The 26,684-nt window shown below is 39.1% G+C and overlaps 3 protein-coding genes and 1 non-coding gene across 6 annotated transcripts; 2 read left to right on the forward strand and 2 right to left on the reverse strand.

Moving 5' to 3' along the window:
- The first annotated feature begins 460 nt into the window (after positions 1–460).
- LOC118236246 (serpin H1-like) lies at positions 461–4,684 on the forward strand. 2 transcript variants are annotated; one of them, XM_035434459.1, is made up of 6 exons: positions 461–565; positions 980–1,306; positions 1,407–2,015; positions 2,803–2,901; positions 3,489–3,721; positions 3,867–4,684. In XM_035434459.1, exons 3-6 carry the CDS (start codon positions 1,433–1,435, stop codon positions 4,164–4,166), a joined length of 1,215 nt encoding a protein of 404 aa, XP_035290350.1. In that variant the 5' UTR covers positions 461–565; positions 980–1,306; positions 1,407–1,432; the 3' UTR covers positions 4,167–4,684. The 2 variants fall into 2 exon arrangements, with proteins under 2 accessions (XP_035290350.1, XP_035290351.1); XM_035434460.1 differs by lacking the exon at positions 980–1,306.
- Positions 4,685–4,716: 32 nt separating this feature from the next.
- Positions 4,717–9,589, reverse strand: igbp1 (immunoglobulin (CD79A) binding protein 1). Of its 2 annotated transcripts, none has more exons than XM_035434462.1 (6): positions 9,356–9,589; positions 7,139–7,447; positions 6,762–6,957; positions 6,538–6,617; positions 6,330–6,439; positions 4,717–6,125 (listed from the first exon to the last, which is right to left on the reverse strand). In XM_035434462.1, the coding sequence occupies exons 1-6, from the start codon at positions 9,520–9,522 to the stop codon at positions 5,977–5,979; spliced, it is 1,011 nt and encodes a 336-aa protein (XP_035290353.1). In that variant the 5' UTR covers positions 9,523–9,589; the 3' UTR covers positions 4,717–5,976. The 2 variants fall into 2 exon arrangements, with proteins under 2 accessions (XP_035290353.1, XP_035290352.1); XM_035434461.1 differs by having other exon boundaries at positions 9,333–9,587.
- An 11,346-nt stretch (positions 9,590–20,935) lies between these two features.
- wnt11f2 (wnt 11, family member 2) lies at positions 20,936–23,068 on the reverse strand. The gene is made up of 5 exons (XM_035432983.1): positions 22,754–23,068; positions 22,374–22,609; positions 21,950–22,227; positions 21,568–21,860; positions 20,936–21,213 (listed from the first exon to the last, which is right to left on the reverse strand). The coding sequence occupies exons 1-5, from the start codon at positions 22,816–22,818 to the stop codon at positions 21,039–21,041; spliced, it is 1,047 nt and encodes a 348-aa protein (XP_035288874.1). The 5' UTR covers positions 22,819–23,068; the 3' UTR covers positions 20,936–21,038.
- Positions 23,069–24,410: 1,342 nt separating this feature from the next.
- On the forward strand, positions 24,411–24,482 carry trnap-agg. Its single transcript has one exon. It is a non-coding gene; the product is annotated as a tRNA-Pro (tRNA).
- The last annotated feature ends 2,202 nt before the right edge of the window (positions 24,483–26,684 follow it).

Raw genomic sequence — 26,684 nt, forward strand, 5'->3', positions numbered from 1 at the left:
AAAATTAAAAAAACTACATTTATAGCTATGATATCAATAGAAAGCGTCGTTCGCTTGGCGATTTAAACGTGCGAATTGCAAATGATGCAATACCGTTGTAATCATAATCAGAATTTTAGGATGAGAGTAGCCGTCCTGCCGACGTGGCATATCAGCACGCAACATCTGTAGCCTACACTAGCCTACATACACTCTGCATTGCCAGAGTCGGTTTTAGAAACATTAAAACTTTATTTAGGCTAGTTTAAAGATATTGACATGTGCATGTACCTAAAATTACTACTTTGTTATAATGTTATCGGATGATGCAATATGTACGATCTGTTACAACTTTTCTCTGTAATGCCTGTCTGATGAATATTACTTAAGTTAGATGATACAGGGGAGGCGATTCTCTGAAACCCGCTCGCATTTCAAAGGCAGTTGTGAACGAAGTGTCGGGGGGGGGGGGGGGGGGTTCTGGAAGTTTCTGTGAGCAACAGTATAAATCAGCTGAAAAGAAATCTGGGACATCCGAAGAAAGGGGACCGAGAGGAACGGCAAGAACTTCACCTACGACAAAAAGGTAACTTTGCAACTGCATTTTATGTTTCGTGTTGTGGCTGTTTTAGGTTATTCTACAAAAGGGCATATTTCTGATATGGAAAATAATTATCCAACCGTAGGCCTACTTGTTTTTTTCTTGCATATAATGAGGTCATCATTTTAGATGTACGAAATCGCCTGGAAGTAAGAACGTATGCTAATACTTGTAGGCATATTAACAATTAGCTTACATGGAAAAACTTGCTCCACAGTCCGTCGTAGACCTCGGCAACTAACTACACCGCATGTGCCGTGGTCTGCAAAGGATTTAATGAGTGGCATTTCAGTAGATTCAGCAAAAAATGCTTGGCGCAAAAAGAAAGAAAGAAAGAAAGAAAAATAAAACACTTTGTCACATGCAAACATGTTTTACATGTAAAATTGTTTCTTTCAGAATGGACCGCACAGAGACTTACATCGCATTGAAAAGATTGCATTGCATGAAGTGGATAAAATGGAAATGAGAAATTTAATGAGACATTTTCAACTCAATACTATCTGCAGTATCTAATGATTGAAAAGGGCTATTCCCAGTAAAAACCTAAATCGATTTAATTAATACATTTAGTAGCCTTAGTAATGTAAATTCTTGATATATTTGAGTTCACGTGAAGGGACTGTTTTATGTTGAATTGAACATTACAAACACTGTAGGTACTGCAGGGAAATACAGTATTGAATTAAAGATGAATCTACTGCAAGAACAAAAAATGCAAAATTGGTAAGAAATTTTAAAATACACATAGCATTTTCAATGCGGTCGCACTAAACAGTTTATTCATTATAATTGTGTGTGTGTGTGTGTGTGTGTTTGCTTGCAGTCAGAAAGTGCCCACTGCAAGAAGCCATGGCTCTCAGCGTAGCAGTAGTAGCTGCTCTTTTCTGCATAGTGGTTGCAGAGCCTCTGTCCAAGAAAGACCCATCTGCCATGTTATCAGAGAGCACCAACAACCTGGGCCTCAGCCTGTATCACACCATGGTTAAGGACGAGTCTCTGAAATCACAGAATGTGCTCTTCTCCCCTCTGGTGCTGACCTCGTCTCTCGGTGTCATGAGTCTGGGTGCCAGGCAGAGCACAGCCAGTCAGGTGAAGTCTCTCCTCAATGTGCCGCTGCATGAAGACAAGCTCCACCGGTCCATGTCAGAGCTACTGGGTGACGTCAGTAAGGAGGCTGCCGGTGACACCACCTGGAAGATCGGCAGCAGCTTTTACGGGCCGGCCTGGGCCAAGTTAACCAGGGACTTCACTGAGAAGAGCAAGGCACACTACGGACACGACCACAACAAAATCAACTTCAGGGACAAAAGAAATGCCCTCTTAGAAATTAACAACTGGGCAGCCTTGAAGACTGGGGGAAAACTGCCTGAGATAATTAAAGATTTGCCTGAGTCTGAAGGAGCCATGTTTGTCAATACCATGTACTTCAAACGTAAGTAAAATAGAAACATATTGAAAGTGCTGTTAAAAATTGAGTTTCCCCAGTGGTTAATGTAATTTAGTTTTTTTGGAAATAAGCAGATACTCTTATCCAGAGCAACTTACACAGATTATATTTTTACATAATGTGCTTTTATACAGCTGCATATTTAGTGAAGCAATTCAGGTTTGTTGCTCAGTACAACAGCATCACACTGAATGGGAGTCAAACCCAAAGCCTTTGAGTTATATGCCCACTTCTGTATGCATTATACTTAAGCAATAACAAACGAGAGAGAGAGATAGGGCTGTTATACTGTATAACAACATGGCTGTGATTTGGTCTTTTAGGTATAACAACATAATCCCCAGTGTGGTATTGCTTTTATACCACGGTTCTGCTAGCCTATAAACTATTTATCAAGTAATGATTGAGACAACAGATTATGCTTTTGTTGTTTCTGCTCCACCAACAAATATAGTTAATTCAGGATTCCATTAAAATATCATTTTTCTCAACAATGTATCAGTAAGAATATGAACAAAGCGGAACAATACACCACAGTAAAAAGTTCCACTGTTGTTGCACTGTATATCAGCACTCGTGGAACAGCACTTGTCCAATGAAATTATTCATCCGGAACTAACTGTTGCGTAATAAACATTGTAAACAAGGTTTAGTCTCAGTTCATTTTATATTATGCTTAATAATTGGTTTTGATCATTAATGATTTTCAGCTTATTTATCAGTGTCATTCATTGTACTGATGTTAACTGGACCTAAATGTTTATTTTTACAGCCCACTGGGGTGAGGCCTTTAGCCACAACATGGTGGATAAACGGGGTTTCATGATGTCTCGGACTCGCACCGTATCTGTGCCAATGATGCATCGCACAGGTGGGGAACTTAGAGGTTCTTGAGTGGAACGTTAGTTGTCTATGCTCATGGCAGGGAAAATAGTTCAAATGACAGTAGTGTACACAATTAAATAATACCATGATGTTCTCATCATGGAGCATAAAACGTGACAAAGATTTATAGGGAAAAGACGTCCTTTGTATTTGTGCCTGAATTGCTCATACACTTCATATACTTTTCAGCTACCAGTTATTTTGTGTTTTAATAATGTAAGAGCTGCAATTCCTACATGGCTCACCAGCTATGGATGTAAATATCCTTAAATTAAAACTGACTGTTGGCACTGTCACCTCATATTCACTGTTTCATTTCAAATCCCAAATTTGGTGGACTAAAATAACAGTCCAAATAACAAAAATTGTGTCACTCTCCAAATATTTATGGACAACACTGAAGGGCAAACCAACCCCTCATCTTTAAAACTAATATTCTGTGTATCCTTGAACACTTTATTTGTAGTTTTCTGGTGGTTAGGGTAAGGAATAGTTGGGGTACCATCACATACATATGTAATAATGCTTTTCATGGATATTGCACTTCATACTGATTCATTTTCTGTCCGCTAGGTTTTTACAAGTATTACGAAGATGAAGCCAATCAGTTGCAGATAGTTGAGATGCCGCTGGGTCAGAATCAAAGCAGTTTGATCATCATAATGCCTTTTCACGTGGAGCCGCTGGACAGGCTGGAGAACATGCTGACCGCTGAAAATCTCCGCCGTTGGTCAGAACAGCTGCAGGAAGTAGCCGTGGCTGTGTCACTGCCGAAAATAGACCTTGATGTCAAACACGAGCTCCAAGTGAGTGCTGGATTTCTGGCCACATTTTCAGTTTCCAAATCAAGTTCATTTTAATTTGCGTTTCACTTTCATACGTACACAGAACTAAAATGCATTCAGCACTGGTAAGTGGGGGGGAAGTTAACTTGCAATTCTTTACCCACAGAAACACCTGCAGCAGCTGGGTTTAGTGGAGGCTGTCGACAAATCCAAGGCAGATTTTTCAGGAATCACAGGGAAGAAAGACCTGCATATCTCAAATTTCCTTCACGCCACAGCATTCGAGATAACTACTGGAGGCAATCCCTTTGATGAGAATGTTTTTGGCCGAGAGGAGCTGAAGACTCCCAAGCTTTTCTACGCTGACCATCCTTTCATTTTCCTTGTTCAGGACAAGAAAACCAATTCCATTCTTCTAATTGGTAGACTTCTAAAACCAAATGATGGAAGGCATGATGAGCTATGAGGAACACTCAATTATTTAGAATGGTATACATTTCTATTTCATTCATTTAAATGTCGAGATATATAAATATACATTCAGGCTTCCAAAGGATTAAGTGTTAAGATGAGTACCTCTGTTAAAATGTATAAAGTCCAATATGTTCAAGTTTCCAGCCCCACTGTCACAAAGTTTGTTACAAGTATGATTATTACAATTAAATGCCTGTCTGGTCTCTGTCAGTTTTTAATTCCTATGTCACAACCTCAGTCAGTACCATATTCTGTCTTTTTTTGTTGTTCACTCAGCCTTATTATTGGGATTATGTTTTGTACTCCAATTTTTGCATTTTTAGCTTAAAAATTATTTTTGCAAAATAAAGCAGACTTTTTTCATAGACCCTGCTTAGGGTTTCATTTGCGGGGATTACACACAAAGCATGTTACCACAAATCTCAAATGATGTGCATTAGAATGTATCAATACTTTTTTTTTTTTTTTACCTAAAGTGACATCAAAACTGAAATAAAATGATAAATGATTCCAGATGCGTAATGATTAGGTAAGCAATAAGCCACATTTGGGTAACCTCTTTAATGCACAAAACAATGTAAAATACATGTTGTAAAATGCACAAAAATAAACTCAAATATGTACCAGCAAAAGAAAACAGATCATACATATTTATATTATACAAGCAGAATCTCTTCATGAAAGAAAGTTGTGTCTCTTTTTTGGCTCAGAGGCATCCATCACACGAAGCTATGAATCCATTTAAGGCCTCTTGATATAAAGGGAAATGTTAAAGATTCAAAGTGTTACTGTATCACATCACTTTCTTAGCCTGATCCCTCAAGACCGTTCACTTGAAGCTAATTGGGTTGACCAGCTTCGATGCTCAGAAGTAGGCTTTGTTAACCATGATTATATTTGATTTCATTAAGTTGTCAAAATGAGAATACAATGCTTTATCATATCTAAGGGGTAAGAGAACTGCCTCATGGACATTTTGAAGAGGCCGTAAAAGATAAAACTGGGATACCCGCGCCAACTTTTTATGACAACGTTGCAACTTACATGAGTAAATTCAATGAATCTATTCACAATAAACTGGTAAAAACTAAACATGGATTTAACCAAGAGAAGGGAATATCCACATCACAAGTAAATGCCTTAACAGATGGAGTCAATTTCTCCCAAGTAGCGAAACTATAACATATCCTTATATCCTGCACGGCAGTACACTTTGACTTCTTGTGTTGACACATTCAGCAGAGCCAAGTTTATCCGCTATATTTTGGCAACACGAATGGCGGTACTGATATTTACAAAATAAATGTATTTCTCAACTGCCCAGCTTCAAAATGGGAGTACACCAGGGATCAGATAAAGGGGAAATTTAGAAGAAAAACCATAGGGTCTTTGAAGTTGTCTTCATCAAGCACAAGAATAATACGTCTTTGAAATGCAAAGGGATTGAAAACATGGGATTTTCCAACAAATGTATAATCGGCCAAGTGTCAAAAGACTGATCTTCAGGAAAACAGGACATACCAACCTTGACTAACCCCTGCCACTTTCAAGAACAAATACCCAGTATTTTACATTCCCAATATTGTATTACAGCCAAAGAAGTAATATCAAGTAAGCAGACACAGGGGAATTTTGTCTAATCTAAGGTAAAACAGCATCATTAAAACAGGTTGTTGCCACATTTCACCACAGGCAACTCTTGACCGGTCTATTCAAAATTATTTATTTTGCGTGTCTTGGAATTCTTGAAACCATTGTGAATACTGTGCATCTGAAAGATGGCGTTTTGAACAGGACGGGCATCAGCCCATGTTTTTGCGGTTGCCGTAGCCTCTTCGGTGGGTGTCTTTCCAGTTGTCCCAGTCGCGAGCTTTCTGCAAAGCCTCCTCATCGTCATTCTCAATCTGTCGCTCTTTCTCTTCCTTCTCCCGCTCCTCATTGTCAATTTCAGCTGAAAGAGGACAGAGGTGTTAAGGGTACCCCACAATGGGGTTGACCGACCCCAGGCTGTAAAAAACTCTCCCTCTAGGATATTACTGCACTTTGATCCCCAAAGGTAGCACTTGTGTTTGATTGCAAGTTGCTCCAGATAAGAGCATTTGCTAAATGGCTGTAAAGTAAAACCGCTTGCACACCAGAAGCAGATTTATCCTACCTGCACTGCGTGGGATTCCCTGATCAGGGAGCATTCCATGCTTCCTGTGCTGGTCATACCAGTCATCCACTGTCATAGTTGGGAGGCTGGGATAGCCAGCACCAAACACTCTAAAGACAATAAAAATTACATGTTAGCATTCCAATTACAGTGTTTTTTTTTCCCCCAGCAGCCAATCAAAATGTTATAATGTATTGCACTTGCATACCTAGCCTGAACAGCATCCTTAGTGAGAATGAAGGGCTTCATTGGAGGCCTCTGCTGGGACTGTGATGGTTTGGCTGGATTCTAACCATTTAAAAAGAAAAATGTTTTAGTAAGGATGGGGGGGGGGCTAAATCAAATCAGTGTACGCTAGGTCCTACCCATCCCGTACTAAAGACAATAACCCCAACCATTTTACATTTAAAGCAAGATTTTAAAGACATGTACCTGTTTAAATGCATCCATTCTCTTCAAAATCTGAATTTCCTGGTCAATGCTCTCAATTTCTTCCAAAGCAATGACAATCCATTTTCTGACATTGAGGAGGTAGAAGTCCCGAACCATTTCATCCTCAGCTTTCCCACTTTCTACCACAGACCTGATTTCTGTCAGCTTGGCTTCTGTGTCTTTCTTTTGTTTGTATCTGAGGGGGGAAATAATATTGTGGAAAACCTTCAGTGGATGCTTGTGTGTACAGAAAAATATGTACTTAGAGCACTGGTGAAATGTCGTAATTATTATAGCTAACGTTATAATTATTAACTATGCATTTATATTTACGAAAACTACATAAGAGTTTAAGTCACAACAGAAAAAAAATGAACCTTTCAATTTTTGCTTGTCTCTGCGTTGCCATGGCAATCAAATCTGGAGGGTTGAAAGATGGTGTTGGACCATTCTCTGCTTCCTCCGGTGTGTCGGCAGAACTGTCGTTTGTTTTGGGAAGTTCAAAACTCATCATTCCGTATTCTTTGCATCTTTTCAAGAAGTCCAAAAAGTAAACCCTTGCACTCTGGACCTGCTCCAGCCGCTTTGCCAAATTCACTTGCTTCATTGTAAGGGCTCCGAGAAGTGCAGGCAGCATCAGGTACTTCAGATCTGCAGTTGCAATTTCTTCCAGTTCTTCATTTCGGCTGTTAAATCAAGCACGTAACGGACGTAACCAATAGGAAAACAAGTCGTAAGCTGCCTAGATATCTACGTATGTTACAATGTATTACGCGTACACAAATCAGTAGCCATTTACCTAGAAATCGCAGCATCACTGTATTATAGCCAACGTTAGCTTAGCCATGTCGCTAAAATCACACCTAAATGAATACTTACGTTACATGATAATTACAAACTAAGCAATCACCTAGTTGAATACTTTGCCTGCAAATGCTAGAATGATCTATGAAGCAATTTATAAATCACTTCATGTCGGCCAGTGGTTTACCGTTAGCTAGCGAAGTAATTAGATAACGTTGTCGTAAAATTTCTTCTTAGCTACCGTTAAAAACCCCTGACTTGTTTTCAGCCTGGACAGATGTAACTGCAAGTGAAATCTTGCATCCTTTTCGACGCAAGCAATGCCGGAATCGCTGTCCTAAAATTTATTCTAACTGTGAAGAGTACCTGACACGTTAACATGTGTTACCACGGCGGCAAAATTATATCGAGATACGAATGATTTAAATGCGGTCACTGCATTTAGATCAAACCTACCATGTATTAAAAAAATAAATAAATAAAACACTCGTCAGTCACCCGCTTAATCTGATTCATAGCGTTTAAACAAATATAGCGATGGAACCCCTCAAAAGAAACTGTAGGCTACAAGTGACGTTTAAATATAGACCCACTAGTGTGACTTTCGCAACTCTGGGACTAAACTGGCCCACTGTTTAATCAGTAAACCTCAAAAGTATCTTAAAAATACAGTGAGCACTAGAGGCTTAGTTAAGTATTTTAGTAGCTATCATTTTTGTTGCCAACTTGAGTATACTTGATGTACTAAAGGTTGCTAAGAAGTTCAAATATATCAGCCCAAGTATACTTTCCTGAATTGTATAATAGTTCAAAAGTCAACAAAGTACACTTTATTATTTTTAGAAAGTATGCCATAGCCCTGTGCTTATAAAACCTTGTAGGGTCAACCTTGTCAAAGTTCCCTTTCACCTAAAATTGGTTATTCAAGTATTACAACTATCATATGACACGGAGCACATCCCAACACCACTCCATAAAATGCAGGGGCAAATCTATAGTTAGTACGTAAGAAAACTGAAGTGAGCCTCAGCCATGTTTATGGGTTGCCACGGGCAGAGATGTTATTACTGAGTAATCATTGACATGGAAATAGGACAGCATCTTATTCCATAACTGCCCTGGTACCAGAAGAAGAACATCAAACAACACTTAATGTATTCATGTCTCTTTGTATATAAGGTTACCAATATTTTACTGTCCAATTCTAAATCATTTGGAACTGCTCAGGTGTCTGAGCCATTTGTACTGGTCAGGATGGACCTTATGGGGAAATGGACGGTAACTTCAAGAGGCAATATGTGCATATGTGACCGACTGCAAAAAGTGGGCAGAGGCATCCACTAAAGTCTAAGCAGGCGAGGATGTAGCATAATGCATTTTGGAATTCACACTGACTGATGAGGGGAATTCAGCAATAAGGTGTAGCCTAGAGTTTTTCTTTTGTTCTGTAGGGGGTTGCAGCGATATGGTTTAAAACTTTCGCGCTATGATGCCATTATAAACGTTCTTGACATAATTGTGCCACCGAGGTAACACATTTCTACGCTTGCGGGTCGGGCTAACGTTAGCTAGCTACCAGCTATTCTAAATGTTGTTGTGAGCTAGCTGGCAACCTGCCTCTAAACAACTAAATTACCGCAAGATACGCTTGTAACGTTACCAACTGGCTAAGCTTACAAGTATCCACTGCGCCACTGTTAGTACTGTAATAGTATTAGTACGTTAGCTCGTAGCTAACAAAGTGTGTAGCTTATGTTAGCTAGCTACCTGAACAAGTCGAGCTGGGTTACCATTCGCGTTGCTTCCTCCAAATGCATAATCCCACGCTTGACTTTAACCTGTATTTGATTGGATCCAGTTGGTTCGTTTGTGCTGTCCACATCATCGAATAGCTTCCATCCACGATCCAATAAGTCAGAAAGTTTCGGCAATTCTGACTCAGACATTTGAGCCTCATTTGAGCCAACTGCAGCTGCCATTTTATTTATTCCTACGTGCTGTTGTTGTCAATAAGATATGACTACTCTCACTCTCCGTATATTCCGGTGACGCACTTCCTGTATTCAGAATATTTCGCAAAAGTGGCTTATGGGAAAGTAGTTTACAGTGTGTGGGCATATGCGGGCTGGTTTGTGCTTTAATGAGAGAACTGGGAAATTAAATAGCTGCATGAAGCTGTGTTGATGGGCCTGAAGTCTTCCCCCCAGTGAAATGTAGCCTACTAAACTGACCAGACTTTGTGAATATGCACAGACCCACGTCCTCTATGAAAATATGTCGGTTTGCAACCGAGGACAGCGTCAAACTATATTCTTTCACGAAACAAGGCAATGAAACCTTTATGAAACTAATTTGTAAAACCCCAATGTCACGTACGAAGTGCTACATTGGACTTTCAGTTTAGTTTCTCTAACTTTTAATTATCAATCAGTGGTCATGTATCAAGACTACCACAAGGTGGCACTGCTACATTCATGTTCTACCCGTGTCCGTGTGGGTTTCCTCCGGGTACTCCAGTTTCCTCCCAGAGCCCAAAGACATGCAAGTAGGCAAACTGCAGACTCAAAATTGCCCGTGGGTATGAGTGTGTGAGTGAATGGTGTGTGTGCCCTGCAATAGATTGGCGGCCTGCCCAGGGTGTTTTCCTCCTAATGGGTGCTGGGATAAGCTCCAGCACCCCTGAAAGCCTGCCCAGGAAAAGCAGGTTTAGATAATGGATGGAAGGATGAATCCACCTTCATTGGCATTGTTTTGATTATTGAAGTTACAGTAGTTGTTGCATGCATGGAAGCTTGGCACTTTGGCATTTCTTTGAAAAACAACTGTAAAGACAACAAAGTAGCAGGAGCTATAATTCAGTTAATGATCAAATAGTTCTAGCTCATGGGGGGATTGTTATTGTTATTGACTTATCAATAATAGCACTATTAAGGAAAGTATTACATTTTTAGTGCTGTTTGTTGGCTACAGGTATGTACTGAAATCACTGCATGAAAGATATTTTTGCTGCAACAATTATTGCACCACTTGCCTACAGTTCACTGGTAAACTGAGCCATATACATTCCTTATAATAATACAGGTAGAGCTATGCTATTTTTCACTGAGAAGTGTCCTATGGAATAACACTCTGGTCAGAAAAAATATGCTAGTCGAGTTTACTTCTCAGGGTGTATCGTAAAAGTTTTAGCATTAATTAGCAGTTTACACTCACCACACCGTGGTTAAGATGGAAAGGGAGATAACAATTTTTAGCGAGTAAAATCAGGGGATAATTAGGTGGCAGGTTGAAAGAGCCAGTTTTGAGATTTAGTCGGGGCTCTGGGGAACCCCCTACTCTTTGTGATTAGTGTCACTGGACCAAAGAAATTTCCTGATTAATTGAATACTGTTAATATACAGCGAGCTCCATAACATTTGGGACAAAAAAATAAATAAAAAAAATTCTCGCATTGGCACATAACTTCCCATTATGGTGCCCCCCATTTCAGGGCACCATAATGTTTGGCGCAAATTGCTTCACATGTGTTTTGGATGAGATGTTGGATGGCAGGTGTCTGCATACTTTTGGCCATACAGTGTATGTTTCACTGCCTCAACTATCTTCTTCAGTGGGAGAACAAGGAATTTTCTACTGAGTGGAACAAGAAGGGGGAGGAGTCAGGAGTCAATGTATTTCTATGGGTACAACACTGGAATGTGGTACCCTTTCTTTGTTCACTAAAAAACTAGCCTAATTGTTTTCATTGAAATTCCACAATGTAGTGACCATCTATCAATGTTCTGTTGTTTGTTGGACATGTAGGAGACTAAATGAGGAGTGATATGCCTGGATTGTGTGAATTGTCCAGGGAAAATTCTAATTTACTCACATTTCCTCATGGCTGACTTGTAACCTGTAAACAGTGGAGGTCACAAGAGAACAGAAAGTCTGTGTAGAGATGACAGACACATGGTTTGGAAGAGATTTTCTGGCAAACGTGTGTTACAAACACAGCTAAAAGTGATCACATTTGCATGAAAATCCATGGTATTGCTGCACAACGTTAAGGCAATATCTGAATTTAGATGCATTTCAAATGTAACTGTTTTTGTTGTTTCTCTTGGGTTAGATCAGATGTATTTTCTTCAATTCATTCATTTTTTAGTTCTGTAACATTGACTGTGTTGGTACTTAATGAATGGTCTTAATGACATTCACAAAATTAGGAAGGAACTTTGAAGCCATTTGTAGCTATTTGTTCTAGAACAGACCATTTGTATTGTTTTCCATCTGAGATGTGGAAGCACCAATTTGTAGCAATTGTTCAGACTAACTGGCTCTAAATCAGGTGAAAATAGCTTCCAGGGACTGAAAAAGGAGGACCAAATTCCTGAGATAATTTGAGAAGCGAGTGAGGAGCAGTGCAGAAATCCAGATAGCAGGGGAGTACCCAGACTCCGTCCCTTCATCAAGAGGATGGTCCTGGTTCCTGGAAACCTCCAGAGAACTGCTACATCCCAGAGTGCAGTCAACAACAATTTTACCTTTTATTGTGTGGGCACTGAAAAACAGAGCTAAACTGCCTCCCTTTAAGCAGACTAGAAACTTTAATCTGCAAACTATGTCTCATGTTCTACCCGTGTCCGTGTGGGTTTCCTCCGGGTACTCCGGTTTCCTCCCAGAGTCCAAAGACATGCAAGTAGGCAAACTGGAGACTCAAAATTGTCCGTGGGTATGAGTGTGTGAGTGAATGGTGTGTGTGCCCTGCAATAGATTGGCGGCCTGCCCAGGGTGTTTTCCTCCTAATGTCTCAGTGTAGGAACCATATAGGAGTGTTCTGACCAGGTGCATTGACTACTTAAATGTAATATCAACAGATCTGTTTGGTTTGCATATGTGAAGCTCAGCACTTTTTGCTGATACTGAATACACCTCTAAAAGTAGGTTTCTTTTATGATGCCGCTCACCTGAGCCGCATCCCAGTTGCAGCTTTACCTTGTGAAGTCATGGGAAGAAGCTCATTTTAACAAAGGTCCTACAGGATCTGTGGTATTTGAGTGTGTGAGCAGCCTACATCAACTAATCTTCCGTAAACACAACTGGACATTCATTGTGCCCCTTAAGCCTGGCAGTACACCAAACTAGTGACTTCAGCTCATGGACCAATGGGTATTTTAGTGTCATTTGAGTGGAGACGTGTACCTGCCCAGTCCTGTCACTGTCAGGAGAACAATACCAACACTAGAACAGAAGGACTGGTTTTTTAAATTATCTCAGGGATATCCTTTCATTATTGAATGATAGGCAAAATAAAATAATTTCCACTGATTGTCTTTTGTCAAGTCATTGGATATTGTGATCCCATTCAAGCAACCTTTTATATCTATGTGCTGTATCAATCGAGTCGCACTCTTTTTGACATCCTTTGGAATGTTATTTTTTATTCTCAAATTGAACTTATTTCCAAAAGTCATGCTATTAGTACTGAGTGAGCTCTGTACACACACATCTAATTTGCCCAGGACGTTCCGAGGAGTCTTCAGGATTCTTCATGCAAAATCCAGAGATGTAGTGTACTTCTTAAAGTAGGTGGAAGTGACCAGGAGAAGACAGGACCTGTTTGGTGAACCTTTTACAGTGAGACATCACTAAGCCATCAGAGATGGAAGGGGACCAAACAATGTGTATATTGGGGGAAGGGACACCATTCACTCTGGGAGTTAAACAAAGTACACAACCACACTGTAGCTAAGAATTCACTGCACCAAATTCTAATCATGATGCTGTGTTAGTTAAAAAATAAAAATACAAACATTTGCACGGATGATAAGGAAGAGTCTCTGGACCCGGCTGAAAGCCTCATGGAATGCCACAGTGTTCAACAAAATGCAAAATGTCTCTTAATTGTCTGATGCTAAAAATGAAAGAAAGCAACAATTAACTTTAAAAAAAATACAAACTATTTTAAACTATTGTACAAGACTTTAGTTTTGTGAAGCATATGTAGAGCATACCTGCAGCTCTATGGTTACATATTTGTAAGAAGGATCATGAAGGATATTTTTTTAAAAGCAGCTTTAAAATTTATTTTAATTACTATTATTTATTTATTTTTTGCAAACACATTATGAACTGACATTTTGTCAAGTCTATTTTCATTTGGTAAACTGGAGCCTTAAAGGAGGCACAGTCACAAAGTTTAACCAACCTTTCTATAGGATGACTTATTCTAGATGTATGTGGGTGGTCACACCAACATTCTTCTCAGCAGGCCCAGTTGGCCCTTTTTTTGCAGCAGTCACTGAAAAAGCCTACCAATGCCTGTGAACACAAAGACTCACATAAACAAGTGTGAAGCTAGATACTCAGTTATTCCAATTCATTTTCACTCAGGAAGGAGCCAAAGAACTTGAGTGTTGACAGTCTAATTTGGTGTCAATTAATTACACACAACATGACAAAGCCCTCATTTGAGGGTTTGATCTGATTTTGGCTTTATTTGGAAGTGCTGCACATGGTTATACTGCCTAATCCCCCACCTACCAAAAAAACATATCAACATAAGTCCTTTCTGTATACTTTGATATGGTTTTTTATCAGGAAATTGTTTCTCAGTGTGTCAATTATGTTCAAACTATACCCACATCCTGAAAGAGTCAAGCAGGCACAATTCACTGGAACCACACATGAAAAAAACTGTGAAAACCATTTATTTTCTCTGTCCACTTTTGCCTTTTGAGAGGTCATTATGACTTAAATGTTATGATTACTCTTTGCTAAATTAAGGACTGCTCCAAGACTATAAACACAGACACTGAAAAAAAATCCTAGCATTTAAGTGCAATTAATCTTGTGGTAGTTCTTGTTTGTGCTTTTGCTAACTGAGCCCCTGGCCTCAGAAACAGGAAAAGCCCTGACTACAACCCAGAGCTAATGATTTTACATAGCCGGAGGGCTTTACAAATTTTCTGAATGTGAGATGGTCACTGTAAGGAGAAAGTCATATCTCTAGTCCATTGTGACAGATGATTATTACATAAACCTTATGCAAAATGCATATTTAGTTTAACATTATAATTGCTGCATGCATTACTCAGTTCTGTTGTGATTATCAGAGTAATCTGTTTTTATATTTCTGTAATTTGTTTTTTTTATTTATCAGAAAAACCTGTCCACTTCCCTGCACCATATTGCATTTGTAGGAGCAATATAGTATGTAACAGGGGTGACATTTTATTACTGAAAAATAAGCTTTATACAGTTGGGAGCGCTAGTGTCATCGTGGAGAGCCTTCTGGTTTCCGTGGCAGCTTCCCTAAGGGAGCCCTGCCTGTGGAAGTCAGGGATGTTTCGCTAAGCTTTGAGGGAAGGCAAATATTTACCTGTTTAAATGGCAAAAAGAAGGGGTAATGGAGTTTAAACACAGACGTGGCTGAAATGCCACCGGCTGCATATCAATGAAATGTGTCTTGGTCACATATCTAGGAAGCAAATATACAGTGCGCACCATAATGTTTGGAACAAAAAAATATTGGGGATGGCCAACTGGGGACCTCCTTCCTAAGAGGGGGGGTGGGGGGGGGGGGGGGGGTGTGCGTAGCCAGTCTTTGAAGTAAGATTTTAACAAAATGCAGTTACGTGCATCTCTCCAATAGGGTGCTCAGTTGGAGAGAACATCCAGTGCATCTGGGTACCCTATGTATCTCTAAGTATGATGTTGCAGGCTCACTTCTGTCTGCTTTCTAGCTTTCTAGTTATTGTTCTCAAACACAAAATTTCTTTAGGCGACGTAGAGTGAAAGTCCCATTGAAAGTCATCCTGGATGGTGATCTCCAGGACTTTGACAGTGCTGCAAACTTCCAAGATGTTCTGGTTAATGGACAAATTTGACAGGGCAGTGGGTGCCTCATGTGGATAACATGCAGGACTTTATACTTCTGTGGATTCAATTTTATGTCATGCTCCTCGACCCGGGTGTCAAGAACATCTGAAAATACCACTGGATATATAATATGTTTGACGGGTGTTTCTACTAATCCCTTCTCATGAATTTTCAGATATAATATGAAATTGTATTTGTTTTATTGAAAGTACACAAGATTTCTTTTTAAGTCATCAGCCAGCAGTTAATATATAAAAGCAGTTCTGAATTTAAACAATTGTTCTGCAAACACGTTCAGTTTGGCCTTTTTTTAAGGGGGGGGGGGGGTGAGCAACATAGTCTACTTTTTAATTCTTGGTTCTTGAGTATTTTACAGACTGCTTAAATTTTACCCGAAAAACCTGATTTTTGGCAGTTTCTTTTTTATTGTTTCCCCCCATCTTTTCACACAAGTGCCGCTTCCCTTTTCATTTCCTTCCATCAGGAAATGGGCAATCTGAATAAATTAAGAGCATCAGGTAGAACCGTGAGGAAGGGATATGTTTGAGCTGTTCAAAGGCATCAGAAGGTCTGCAGTTTGCCCATAAGCCTGTTGGTAGGGAGCATTTGTCTTCCGTGTCTCTGTAGCTGACAGAGACAATTCTTACTTACTCACATTTCCCTCAAGGAGGAACTCAGACCCTTCCTGTGTCGAATAGTGATGGTGAAGTTATGCACCAGCAGAGAAGCCAAAGCCAGAGTTATCAAGGGCAAATTGAATGGAAGAGGAATCACTCCATCATGTTGATGAAAATCTTTTCCATGCATTTAGGGTTGCAGTGTGGAGAGGCACATGACTGGAGTGAGAAGTCGGGACTGCCTGAGAAACAGCCCTATGGAGTATAACAGGCTTTCGAAAATGCCTCCATGATTATCATTCAGACTCTACTCTTCTTCTGTTTAAGCTCAGCATGCTCAGAGCCAAGTTCATTTTTCTTTTCTCTCACATTTCTTTGCTTGACAAATAACTTTGAATGCGTAGTATACATGTGTAGTGTAAATACGTACACTTTTAGATTACCCAGACTGTTCACGACAAAGTTTTGTGATTATATAACATAATTTTCATCAGGTATATTATACATATGATTTCTGATATATATAGTACATGTTGCACACTCACAAAGCACACTCAAAGAAAAAGCAAAATGCACCGCCTCTGTCTGAATTCTGCTTTAAATTAGGTGGCTCCCACATTCAACGAGTGATTTTCAGTTCCCCCTAACAGCGCAAACTCTACAAGCTAAACTTAAATATAGAATGTGCTTTTAAATTTGGAAGTACAAAGCACCTGCTTCTTTTGCAATGTGTCTCCTGGCTGAGTTGTGTCCCAAATTGGTGAGAGAAGTAGCCTCTGAGTTGTAAATCTCTGTCCCCGCATTTGCATGTAAATGATTGACATCTATGTGAAATTTTCTTGATGCCCATCAATCATAGCACAAATGCACCAAGACAATGCTCATCAATTATTCTCTCTGTTCCTTGATAATATATTATCTATTGCTGTTTTTAACTAACTACATTATGCCTTCCAGCATTTATATGCTAAGATCTTAGTCTTTATTTGCCTACTCCGGTTAAAAAAAGAAAATATCTGTGACTTGTGCGGAACTGAAATCAACATAGGTTTTTTTTAAGTTTCGTTTTTACGCCCTACACAAATATAGCTTTCGGGCACTTGGTAAAGCTGTAGGCTTCTAGTAGTTTGGGAATGTAGTAACATTCAATTAGAAGACAGGCTCTACACTAATTTACATTTTGTTCTCAGTTAGCTTTTTATGTATAATTTTCTGGACTTGTTTGAATGAGGACGGGTTGGAAACAGACTTGAGCAATATCCTAAATTAACCTGGGGGATGTTTCCTGCTGAATGTCACCTCTTCCATTATCTCTGCCTAAGAAAAGCCACGCAGCTCCTCAGAGCCTGTTGAGCAGAAATACTTAGAATACCTTCTGGAGCATCTGTGATCGCAGATCATCACCTCCCAAGGTGAGGCAACTGTTTTTAAAGGACAAAATTTACAATGGAGAATCTACCGCTAAGCTCAATATTTCTCAGCAGTCAAACTACATGTAAATTTTAATGGCCTCAACAGGTTCCATGTGTACTATTAAAATGATTTATTGCCTTAGAGCAGTGTTTAAAAAGTACACAATCTTGTCCAAGAATTCAGCTCCATGGTAATAGCCGTCCTAGGATATGCTAAATCACTTTTCATATAATTTTGCAATAATTTAGCATTTGGACTGTCAGATTTTTACGGCTTTATTTATTAGGTACTCAAAAAACATTATTACAGTAACCTCAGCAGCTAACATAACACAAGGAATTTTTCAACCAAAAGTATAAATAATTTGCCAGACTCTCCAACCACACTGTTCACTGTGAGTTTTATGTGAACGGCAGAAGAAGCATTTTTGGTATCGTCCTTAAGAAAGTAGGTCTTCAACACACAGTTTAAAAGTGTCCTGTAAATACCTGCCCTTTGATTTTGTAACAATGGTAAGATAAAGTTCAATTGAGCACAAGCTGTCAGCAGAAAAGGCTACTGGAAAAAGGTCCCTGATATTTCTCTGTGAAGTCCTTATCTTGTTTTATTATGCTGTGATGGGTTCTCATATCATGAAAAGGCACTTCATCTTAGAGATATGACATCTAAAGTTAACACTAAGACAAATTTATAGAAAGTGGAGACAGATGCCAGATAGAGCTTCTTTACCTTATCTCTGTTGACACTGACACACAGTTGCCTGGTTTGCGCCAGCGAGGCAGATTTTCTTTACATGTGCTCACAATAAATGGTCACATGACTTCAATGATGGACTGTATTGCCTGCACAAATCCATTGTATTGTATGAAAGTGAAACAATGCTTCAATTTTTTACATTAAATATAGATCATTCAGATTCAAAAACAACCAGATTATACTATGATTTTTTTTTAAAGGAACAATTATTCAGCAAAGAATATTTCTGAATGTCAAAGTATGTGTAACAAAATATTTCAACTTGTAACAAAATATTTCACCTTGCTTTCTATTTATTAAGCAGAGCGCAAGAGTTTAGAGGCCCACCATCTCTGTATACCTTTTATTCTGTTTAGCTATGATAAATAATCAATTATAAATTAGGCTACTTTTTCTGTGTTCAGTGAATGAGGCCCAATGAGTATGTCTACAGTTAGAATTAGGACATGATATTAACTTTCGTATAGGCTAAAGTGCCAGGGACTGCCAATAAAACCAAAACGGAAGATAAATTCAATAAAATAATTACTGTGAACTTTCTGCTGTATATTTGGACATGGAGCAGGAAAAAATAAATAAACCCCAATGTCTGCTTTGTATATTACTTTTTGTAACATTTAATTCTTTTTTTTCAGATTTAAGGCATTTTAACACATTGCCTTGGCGGGTCATTGTAGCAAGGGAAAATAAATCTGTATTTTAAAGGCATTTTGCAGACATTTCCCAACATGTAAGGGATACAGCAAGACAGTCAGTTTAACTGTGACCAGATACTTTTGGTAATACATGTTTGTCAAACCATTCTGAAAGCTGCAGGTATGGACCTAAATGCAACCTGGGTTCTTCAGAGATGCCCTGCATTCACTTACTCAAGATGATCACAGCTTTTCTCAGCTTTTTTCTCTTCTGTGGATGAGCATGAATATACTACGTGGATGCGTTTACTGTATTGTATCATAGCAATGCTGCCATTCTCATTGCAATTACAGCACATGGATAATTAAATGGCCATTATGATCTGGCTTTCAGACATTCTGTTGATTCTCAGTGGACTGTTATGAAGATTTATTTGTGGAAAAAATGCCCTTCCTGTCCCCAGTCTGTGTAGAGTCACTTAAACACTCATTCCCCACAGACAGTCAAGAAATCCATCAGTACTTTTTCATCAACTTATAAATACTAAATAAATAAACTATGGCCAGCTCTAAGAATAATAGAAGGAGCTGATAAAGATGACATGGTACCTGATAGTCCACAAATAAATTAATTTATGATGTTGATGATGACGAAACCTGGCATGATTTGTGGCCTGCAATAAGGAAAAAGAAAGGGTCTTCAGCCAAAATTAAACTTGGCCTACTCTGTTATTGTTGATTTGCAGTACATTCTTTTATTAACCCAGTTAAAATAAAGTATTTGATAAGTTACTTAAAATAGGTGTTCATTTTTAGACCCCACATAACTAAGAGATAAGAGAACACTTACAGCACTCTGACAGTTATAAACCTGGTCCAAAAGCCTATGAACAATGGTGCCTACAGAATGAAAATCATTTATTTGCATGTCTACCTTAAATGCTATGTTGCTTGGCAATCTTTTTGACATATCTGTTTGGTGGCTGTGTAATGACAAGTAGGAAGTGAACGCAATGTCTGGCTCATCCTCAAGTTCTGGTTTTGTTTCACAGTAGCTGAATCGGGAATGCTTAATTTGGTATTCTGAAGGTCACAGTTAGGACTTCAAGTGTCAACTGTCAGACAGACCTTTTCCATGCTTAACTTTAGTAGACCATATATCTCGTCTATGATTTGGGGAAGTAGTGATATTGTGAAATGTTTAGCATGCGTGTGTTTTGTTAACATTTAGTTAAAACATACATATATATGACATATATTTCAGTGATAATAATTCTGTCAAGATGTATCAAGATCACTGCAATACTGATCAAGTTACCATATTTTGGCTTCTTGCTCCATATTGTTATATGTAAAGTACATTATAAAAGACCAAACAAAGCATTATATAAATGTTTATTAAAAATAAATATAAAATTACACTCTTTGTAATAAATGGCTAATTATTTACATGTATAGTTTCATGTAAATGAATAATTAACTGAGTACTAGTTTTGTTTTCGCAAGAAAACAAAACCAACAGTATCATTTTCTTTCACTTTTCAGTGCAGTGTGACTGGACAGTGAATGTATCTCTCCCTTGGCAACTGTACATGCAGTTTGAGTTGCAGTGCTTCAGACAACATCGAAGAACAGTTATTCTTTTTGAAATCAGTTAATGAGTAACGATTAGAATTGTTTGCTTAACTGTGTTTAAGAAGCTCTTCAGAAATTTAAAAGCTGCCTGGGCAATTAGCATCTGCGGACTGCTTGAATAGTGTTTTTTGTAATTCACGCCATTGTGATCCATTCAGTCAGTTCTCCATTGAAAGAACATTTGACCCCCTAAGCCTGCACTTCTATTGCTCCCAATCAATCATGTAAGCCCCTTTCTGCAACTAACACAGTCTTCTGACAAAGCTCCGATCAGCTGGAGCAATAGGCCTTAGCCGAACCCTAGGAATCAACTTTCAAACAAGGTGTCTGAGGAAAGAGGATGAGTTGAGATTATCTCCTTTTCTCTGTGCTGTGTTACGGAGTCTGTCTCAGGGACCTTTCTTCAGCCGATGACCAGGAAAAACCCCATCCCATTGTTCCTTGCCCTGAATGGGAACTGTGGAAGTTGTCTTCCTCCACTTGATGTAGAAATAAAGCAAATGTGGTGAGCAAGTATAGTGCTTTGTCTTCAGTCCCACTACCCTTGGAGGATATTATTTGCACACATATCTCTCCACGATCCTTTCGCACTTCTTGCAGGTGACGTAGCAGCACCAGTGGTATTTACACTGGCATCTCTCCACTATCCTCTCAGTGTATGCATTGTAGCCACGCCCACAGCACATTAGACTGCAGCTGTCACTGCCATTGGATGTTTTATTGCACTGTCTAGGGGCAAAAGAAAACATACCAATGAATTAATACCATGTAGTATGTGTAATTGCAGTGAAATGTTAGTCACTGCATTACATAATAAATACACTACATAATAAAATGCATTAATGAAAGAAAAAAATGCAATTCTTCAACAACGCTCTCAGTTCTGCTACTAATACAAGTTAGTAGGATTTCAGAATTCAATGACCCTCTGTATCAGGAGAGAATACAATGAAAATTGTTAATTTAGTTGGTATGCTCAATAATATTTTCATACCAACATTTTTGTTACAAATGACTCGAACTTTTCACAGATGTAGACTGCCACTGCAATTTACTTTGATGAATACAAATAATGGGAAATACCTGTCCTGTGTTCCAAATGATCCATGCTTATCATTATGTGCACAGTAGTCAGGGGAGCTGACCAGGTAGACCAGCTCGCTGTCTCTCACAGGTCTGACATCCAGCTCTCTGGGAACCAGTTGCCTACGGGTCCCCACGTGACGGTGTATCACTTTGGTTGCAGCCAAATACTTGGACTTCAGGTCTGTCGCAATGTGATTAATATCATGTAGTCCTTTCCAGCATGTCTTGACTGAACAAGATCCCGATACTCCGTGACACTTGCACTTGGTTTGCATAGCGTCGATGAGTGACTGAAAGGGAGAGAGCAATTGGTTAAACTGTGCGATATGTTGGCGATTAACTTTGGACATTTTTAAACATAATCTAATGAGTTAAATACCTGTCGCCCAACAGCATTGTTGTGAAGGTGCATCAGTCTGAATGCCTGCGAGCCAGATCTACTGTTTTTCATAGGTGCATCAGAAAAAGCGGAGCCCATTTGAAGACCGTAGCGAAGGTTGTCACCACATCCGCCCCACCTGAAGTCTGGCCCCGCCTGCTCAGCCGGTGCAGGCGCGCAAGAACAGCTGGGGAGCTCGCCAGACGCACACGCTCTAGCAATAGAATGGCTAACAACAGCGGCAGCCAGCGAGAACACAAATGCAGATTCTCGTGTACCTAGAATGAAACAAAAATACACGAACATATTACAGTAATCGTATTGCTTTTCTGCTCTTATAGGCTATCACAAAGCGTTTGACCATCAGGCCACATTTAACATTCAGTAAAAACAAGAAGGTAAAACACCTTAGAAATGAAATTACCTTTCGCCAAATCCGGCGTGAAATGCGGTGCATTCTCAATCGATGAACAATTCCATCTCATGTCCGTGAAAGTATTCTGGCACGTCACTTTGGTGAGTTTGGCCGCTTGAACAATACTGTGCATCAGCTCCAGATTTCTCCGGCAAAGTTGGAACTGATCAGGAACCAGACCTTCTAACAGTTTGCAGTGATGGGTTTGGTTCCAGCCCACTGAGCTCCCATTTACCGTGAGCCCACTAGAAAAAAGAGCAAACATTCCATTTACTATTCACGCAGAATCCAACAGTCTCAAAATGTGGCACGCCAAAAGAAACATTGAACAAGCAGAGGGTTAGACCTGGCTTTTAAAAAAGTCCAAAGTACAAAAACGTCATACTTACAGCCAATGGATACCTCCACAACAATACGTGCACAGAAGAAATGTCATGACAAACAAGTAATTCATTTTACTTGGTTGCTGTAGATTTCAGTAAAATCGCAAAACTCCTCCACAATTTGGAAATTCAGTTGTGAAAATAAAAGTAATTGTTTGGATATTCTTAATGCAGTCAGCAGTGTTGTAATCCAGACAGAAGTAACCAAGTGTAAATTGTATCCAAACGTCCTGTCTTTCTTGCTGGGAATATTTTGGGATGGCTGTGGCTTGACCCTTTATATCTCCTGACTTTTCCCAGGCCACGCCCATTTACAACTAAACTACAGATGAATGACACTCTTCTCAGGTAGCCTAGTGTGCTTGAATGAACCACATTCATGTTGGCGTAAATGTCCCCGCACTCAAAACATGTCCGAAGTATTCTTTACCGAGTTATCAGACGTTAAAATCAAATGGATGAACAATGAATGCATTTTGCATACATTTGTTGTCTTGCGAAAAAAGTTGTAGGCTACCAAAACTATTATAAGAAAATATTTAGATCTACGTAGCAGTAGTAGTAGTAGTAATAATAATAATAATAATAATAATAATAATAATAATAATAATAATAATACACATAGCAAATGCTAGCTTTTTGCACGATGGATGGATGATTTAAATTGTTTATTTATGTTGATCTTTTATCTTGGGATTAAATCCTTATCTAGGGAGTTATGACTAAGTGGCTAAATGATCTCGGCTAGAGCGTCTAAGGGCTTCTATTTCATCATCAACATAGGCTACATAAATTCTCTGTAGTGGGAGGTTTTCGTTTGACACCGTGTAATTGTCTTATTTTTGTCAAGGCTACATTGGTTCCCAAATAATGTTAAGTAAGGCCAGGGTCACGTAATGAGCAAATATCGATGTCTATGTGGCGCTTTCATTAAAATAATAAAACAGCCTTTCACGCGAAAATGTGCAATGTAGCCTATGTAACGTCAGTCAACTGGGCGTAGACTGCAAAACTAACTTGTGAACGTACCCGTGCAACGTAGGGTACTCACTTGATTGGTGTGACTATGGAAAGTGCATTGGCCACAATCATCTAGAATCACAAGCATACCCGTCCCACGACAATATGCTAAGCAAAATGATGCATTTTCAAATCTTTATTATATAACTATAGCCCTAACATTTGTTTCAATCTAAATATGTTTATAGTAACTTGTTCTAATCACAACAAACATTCAAATGTTCAAAATTAGGCACCGTGGGTGTTTACGACATGTAGGCCTAATAGGCGGTTAGTACAATGCTCTGAAAATATCTTCCCCGTTGCCTCGTCGTCTGTAGGCTATTATAATGGCGGTCGATCGATTGATCCCAGTCATTAGGCAAAGTAGTTGTGTATGTGAGGCGTTTACCAACGCGACTAGTTAGACTACTTGAAAGAGACGCTTCCATAAGACTACTTTAATGAAACAATGCAGTAAAAACAATATTGTGTCCATCTGACTCATGACTGTTTCGGTATGGATATCACTGTTACCAAACATCAACATTGCTGAAATATTTTGTTAACAGCATGGAGCTAAAATTCACATACTATGTAGTTTCCATAGATTTATCTACTACTACTAGAACTATATACGTATCCACCATTGCTTGAGCTCTATGGCTCGTTGGTCTAGGGGTATGATTCTCGCTTAGGGTGCGAGAGGTCCCGGGTTCAAATCCCGGACGAGCCCGCTTTTTTTTTGCCCCGTCATGTAAATGTATTGGGATATCGCGAATTGTTTAATTATTATGGTGCACGAATTAGTGAGTTTACAGAAATAAATCGGCATATCTTGACCGCAGTCGACCCTTAAACCAAAACGGAACTGTTTAATCCGTATTCACCATCTAAACACACCATTTTTTAAACTGATCATACCTAATGTAGTTTAATACAAAGCTACATTGACAAATAAAAATGCGATGGGAAGACTGATCCTATATGTGGAGGCTATCGCAATTAGGACAATAAAATATTTGACAGGAAACGTTTCCCTTTTCAAGCTTTTTAAGAGCACACGTTTCCGTCCAGCAAATACGCATGTGCTACATTTGGCCACTTGCTGGGTTCTTTGGACATTAAGATACACATAATCATTATAATTCATGAAAACTGTGATTTTCTCACTTTGTTATTTGATCTCATCACGATAGGCGTATAGCTATTCACATGCTCAACAGCCTACGGTTCGCGGATTTGCACCGAAAACCCAGAAGTGACGCATTCATTGTCTTTTGCTATTCTCACCTGGGCAGTTTAACACGTCGGTATTGCACCGCATTGCAAAGTCCCACCAGTCTGTGTGTACTCCTGCTATGGACCTCTATTTAAGAAGAGTCTTGAATAAAGTTGAAATGAAGTGAAAAATGTAGGCTACTTGAATATCAGTAAAGAAATTTAAAAATCCTAAATGACCAAAACGATTATCTATTTATTTATTTATCTATTTATTTCATATTCCACGCAATATTCTGTTTGCGTGGAATATTATATACATTGAAGCTTTGACACAAATAATCTGTCCGTGTTGAGAAAGATGACGAAGTACCACCTATTTCTTTATTGCGTCTATGACAACCCAATTTCAATATTGCATGCAACAAGATAACTCCAATGACCATAAATTAAAAATTAAGTAGTAACCAAAAGTGCTTTGTAAACTACACAATTTATTGCCATTTTAATTTGGCATAGTGAGATTTATTTTCTCCCAATTTATTTTCACTGTCAACTGGTGATAGAATCGCCAGTTGCACGTATTGTTGCGGTTGTAATAGGCTACATGTAGGCTATGTCCACCAATCCTTAACAGAAACAGACAACTATTTTAGTGTTAGTAAGAAGTGAGGGGGTCTATGTCAGTCTGGTATTAGTGGTTGAAAGGTTTTCAGGGGGAATTTGTGGGGGTAAAGTCCTGAGTTTATAATGCACTATTTATGCAGCCCCTACCCATTATTATTCCCCCTATGAGCGGATGTAATATTGTTCTCAGGACTTTCATAGGGAGGCTTTGGACATCGTATTAGTGTCTTAATTACTCTCATTGAAAAGATTTGAGGAGACGTGTCTCAGAACACAGTGGGATCTTGCACACTCCAAGGGGGAGACCTAAGTTTAAAGAGGACCAGGGGGCGAGTCATCTTAGTGCCACTAACTCCGGCTTGACTGTTAATTACTTGCTTTGTACATATACTGTAACAGCAAAGCAATCTCCTTAACTCTTTTTGGAGTTTGTATAGCTCATAGTCAGCTAAAGATTAGTTGTCATCTATTTTGATTGACTTTTGCCAAAGCACAGCACTTTCAGGGACATTTTCAAACAGTTAATTTGTGGATTTAGATCAAAGGTTGACACCTTCCTTGAACCGAGACCCAATGATTGAGAGGTGAGAGGGAAAGGTGTGAAGACTTTGCTGAAGATTCTCACCACACCCACACCCTAAATTGACACTATTGGTTAATCTTTACTCAATGCTAAACATTAAACCATTTTATCCCGATAGTGAAATAATAATTACCTTTTTGTCAAAGTGACAACAATGACAACATTTTTACTGACATGTACCGATATAACCACAAATAGAAAGAGATAGAGAAGGGAATAATAATAATGTCTGTCACCAGACAGCTGTGACCCCGTTTTCACTGGGGAGTGGGTAGATTTCTTTCGTTTCTCATGCCTGTGCTGCCATTGGAAACTCTTGGTGGGGACATATATTGCCATCTCAACCATGTTTGTTTGCTCTCCATTGCTGTTCCCTAACTCTATAGTCTCGTTTCTTGTTTCCCTCTCCCACCAAGGGAACCTGCCCCGAATCCAAAGCAATTCTTGAGCCTGAGGCCGCCCCCCAGTCCCCCACCATCAGATGCTTCATACAACCTGTCCTGAGCT

This window comes from Anguilla anguilla, chromosome 9 (genome assembly GCF_013347855.1).
Source record: "Anguilla anguilla isolate fAngAng1 chromosome 9, fAngAng1.pri, whole genome shotgun sequence".
In the NCBI taxonomy this organism is placed as follows: Eukaryota; Metazoa; Chordata; class Actinopteri; order Anguilliformes; family Anguillidae; genus Anguilla; species Anguilla anguilla.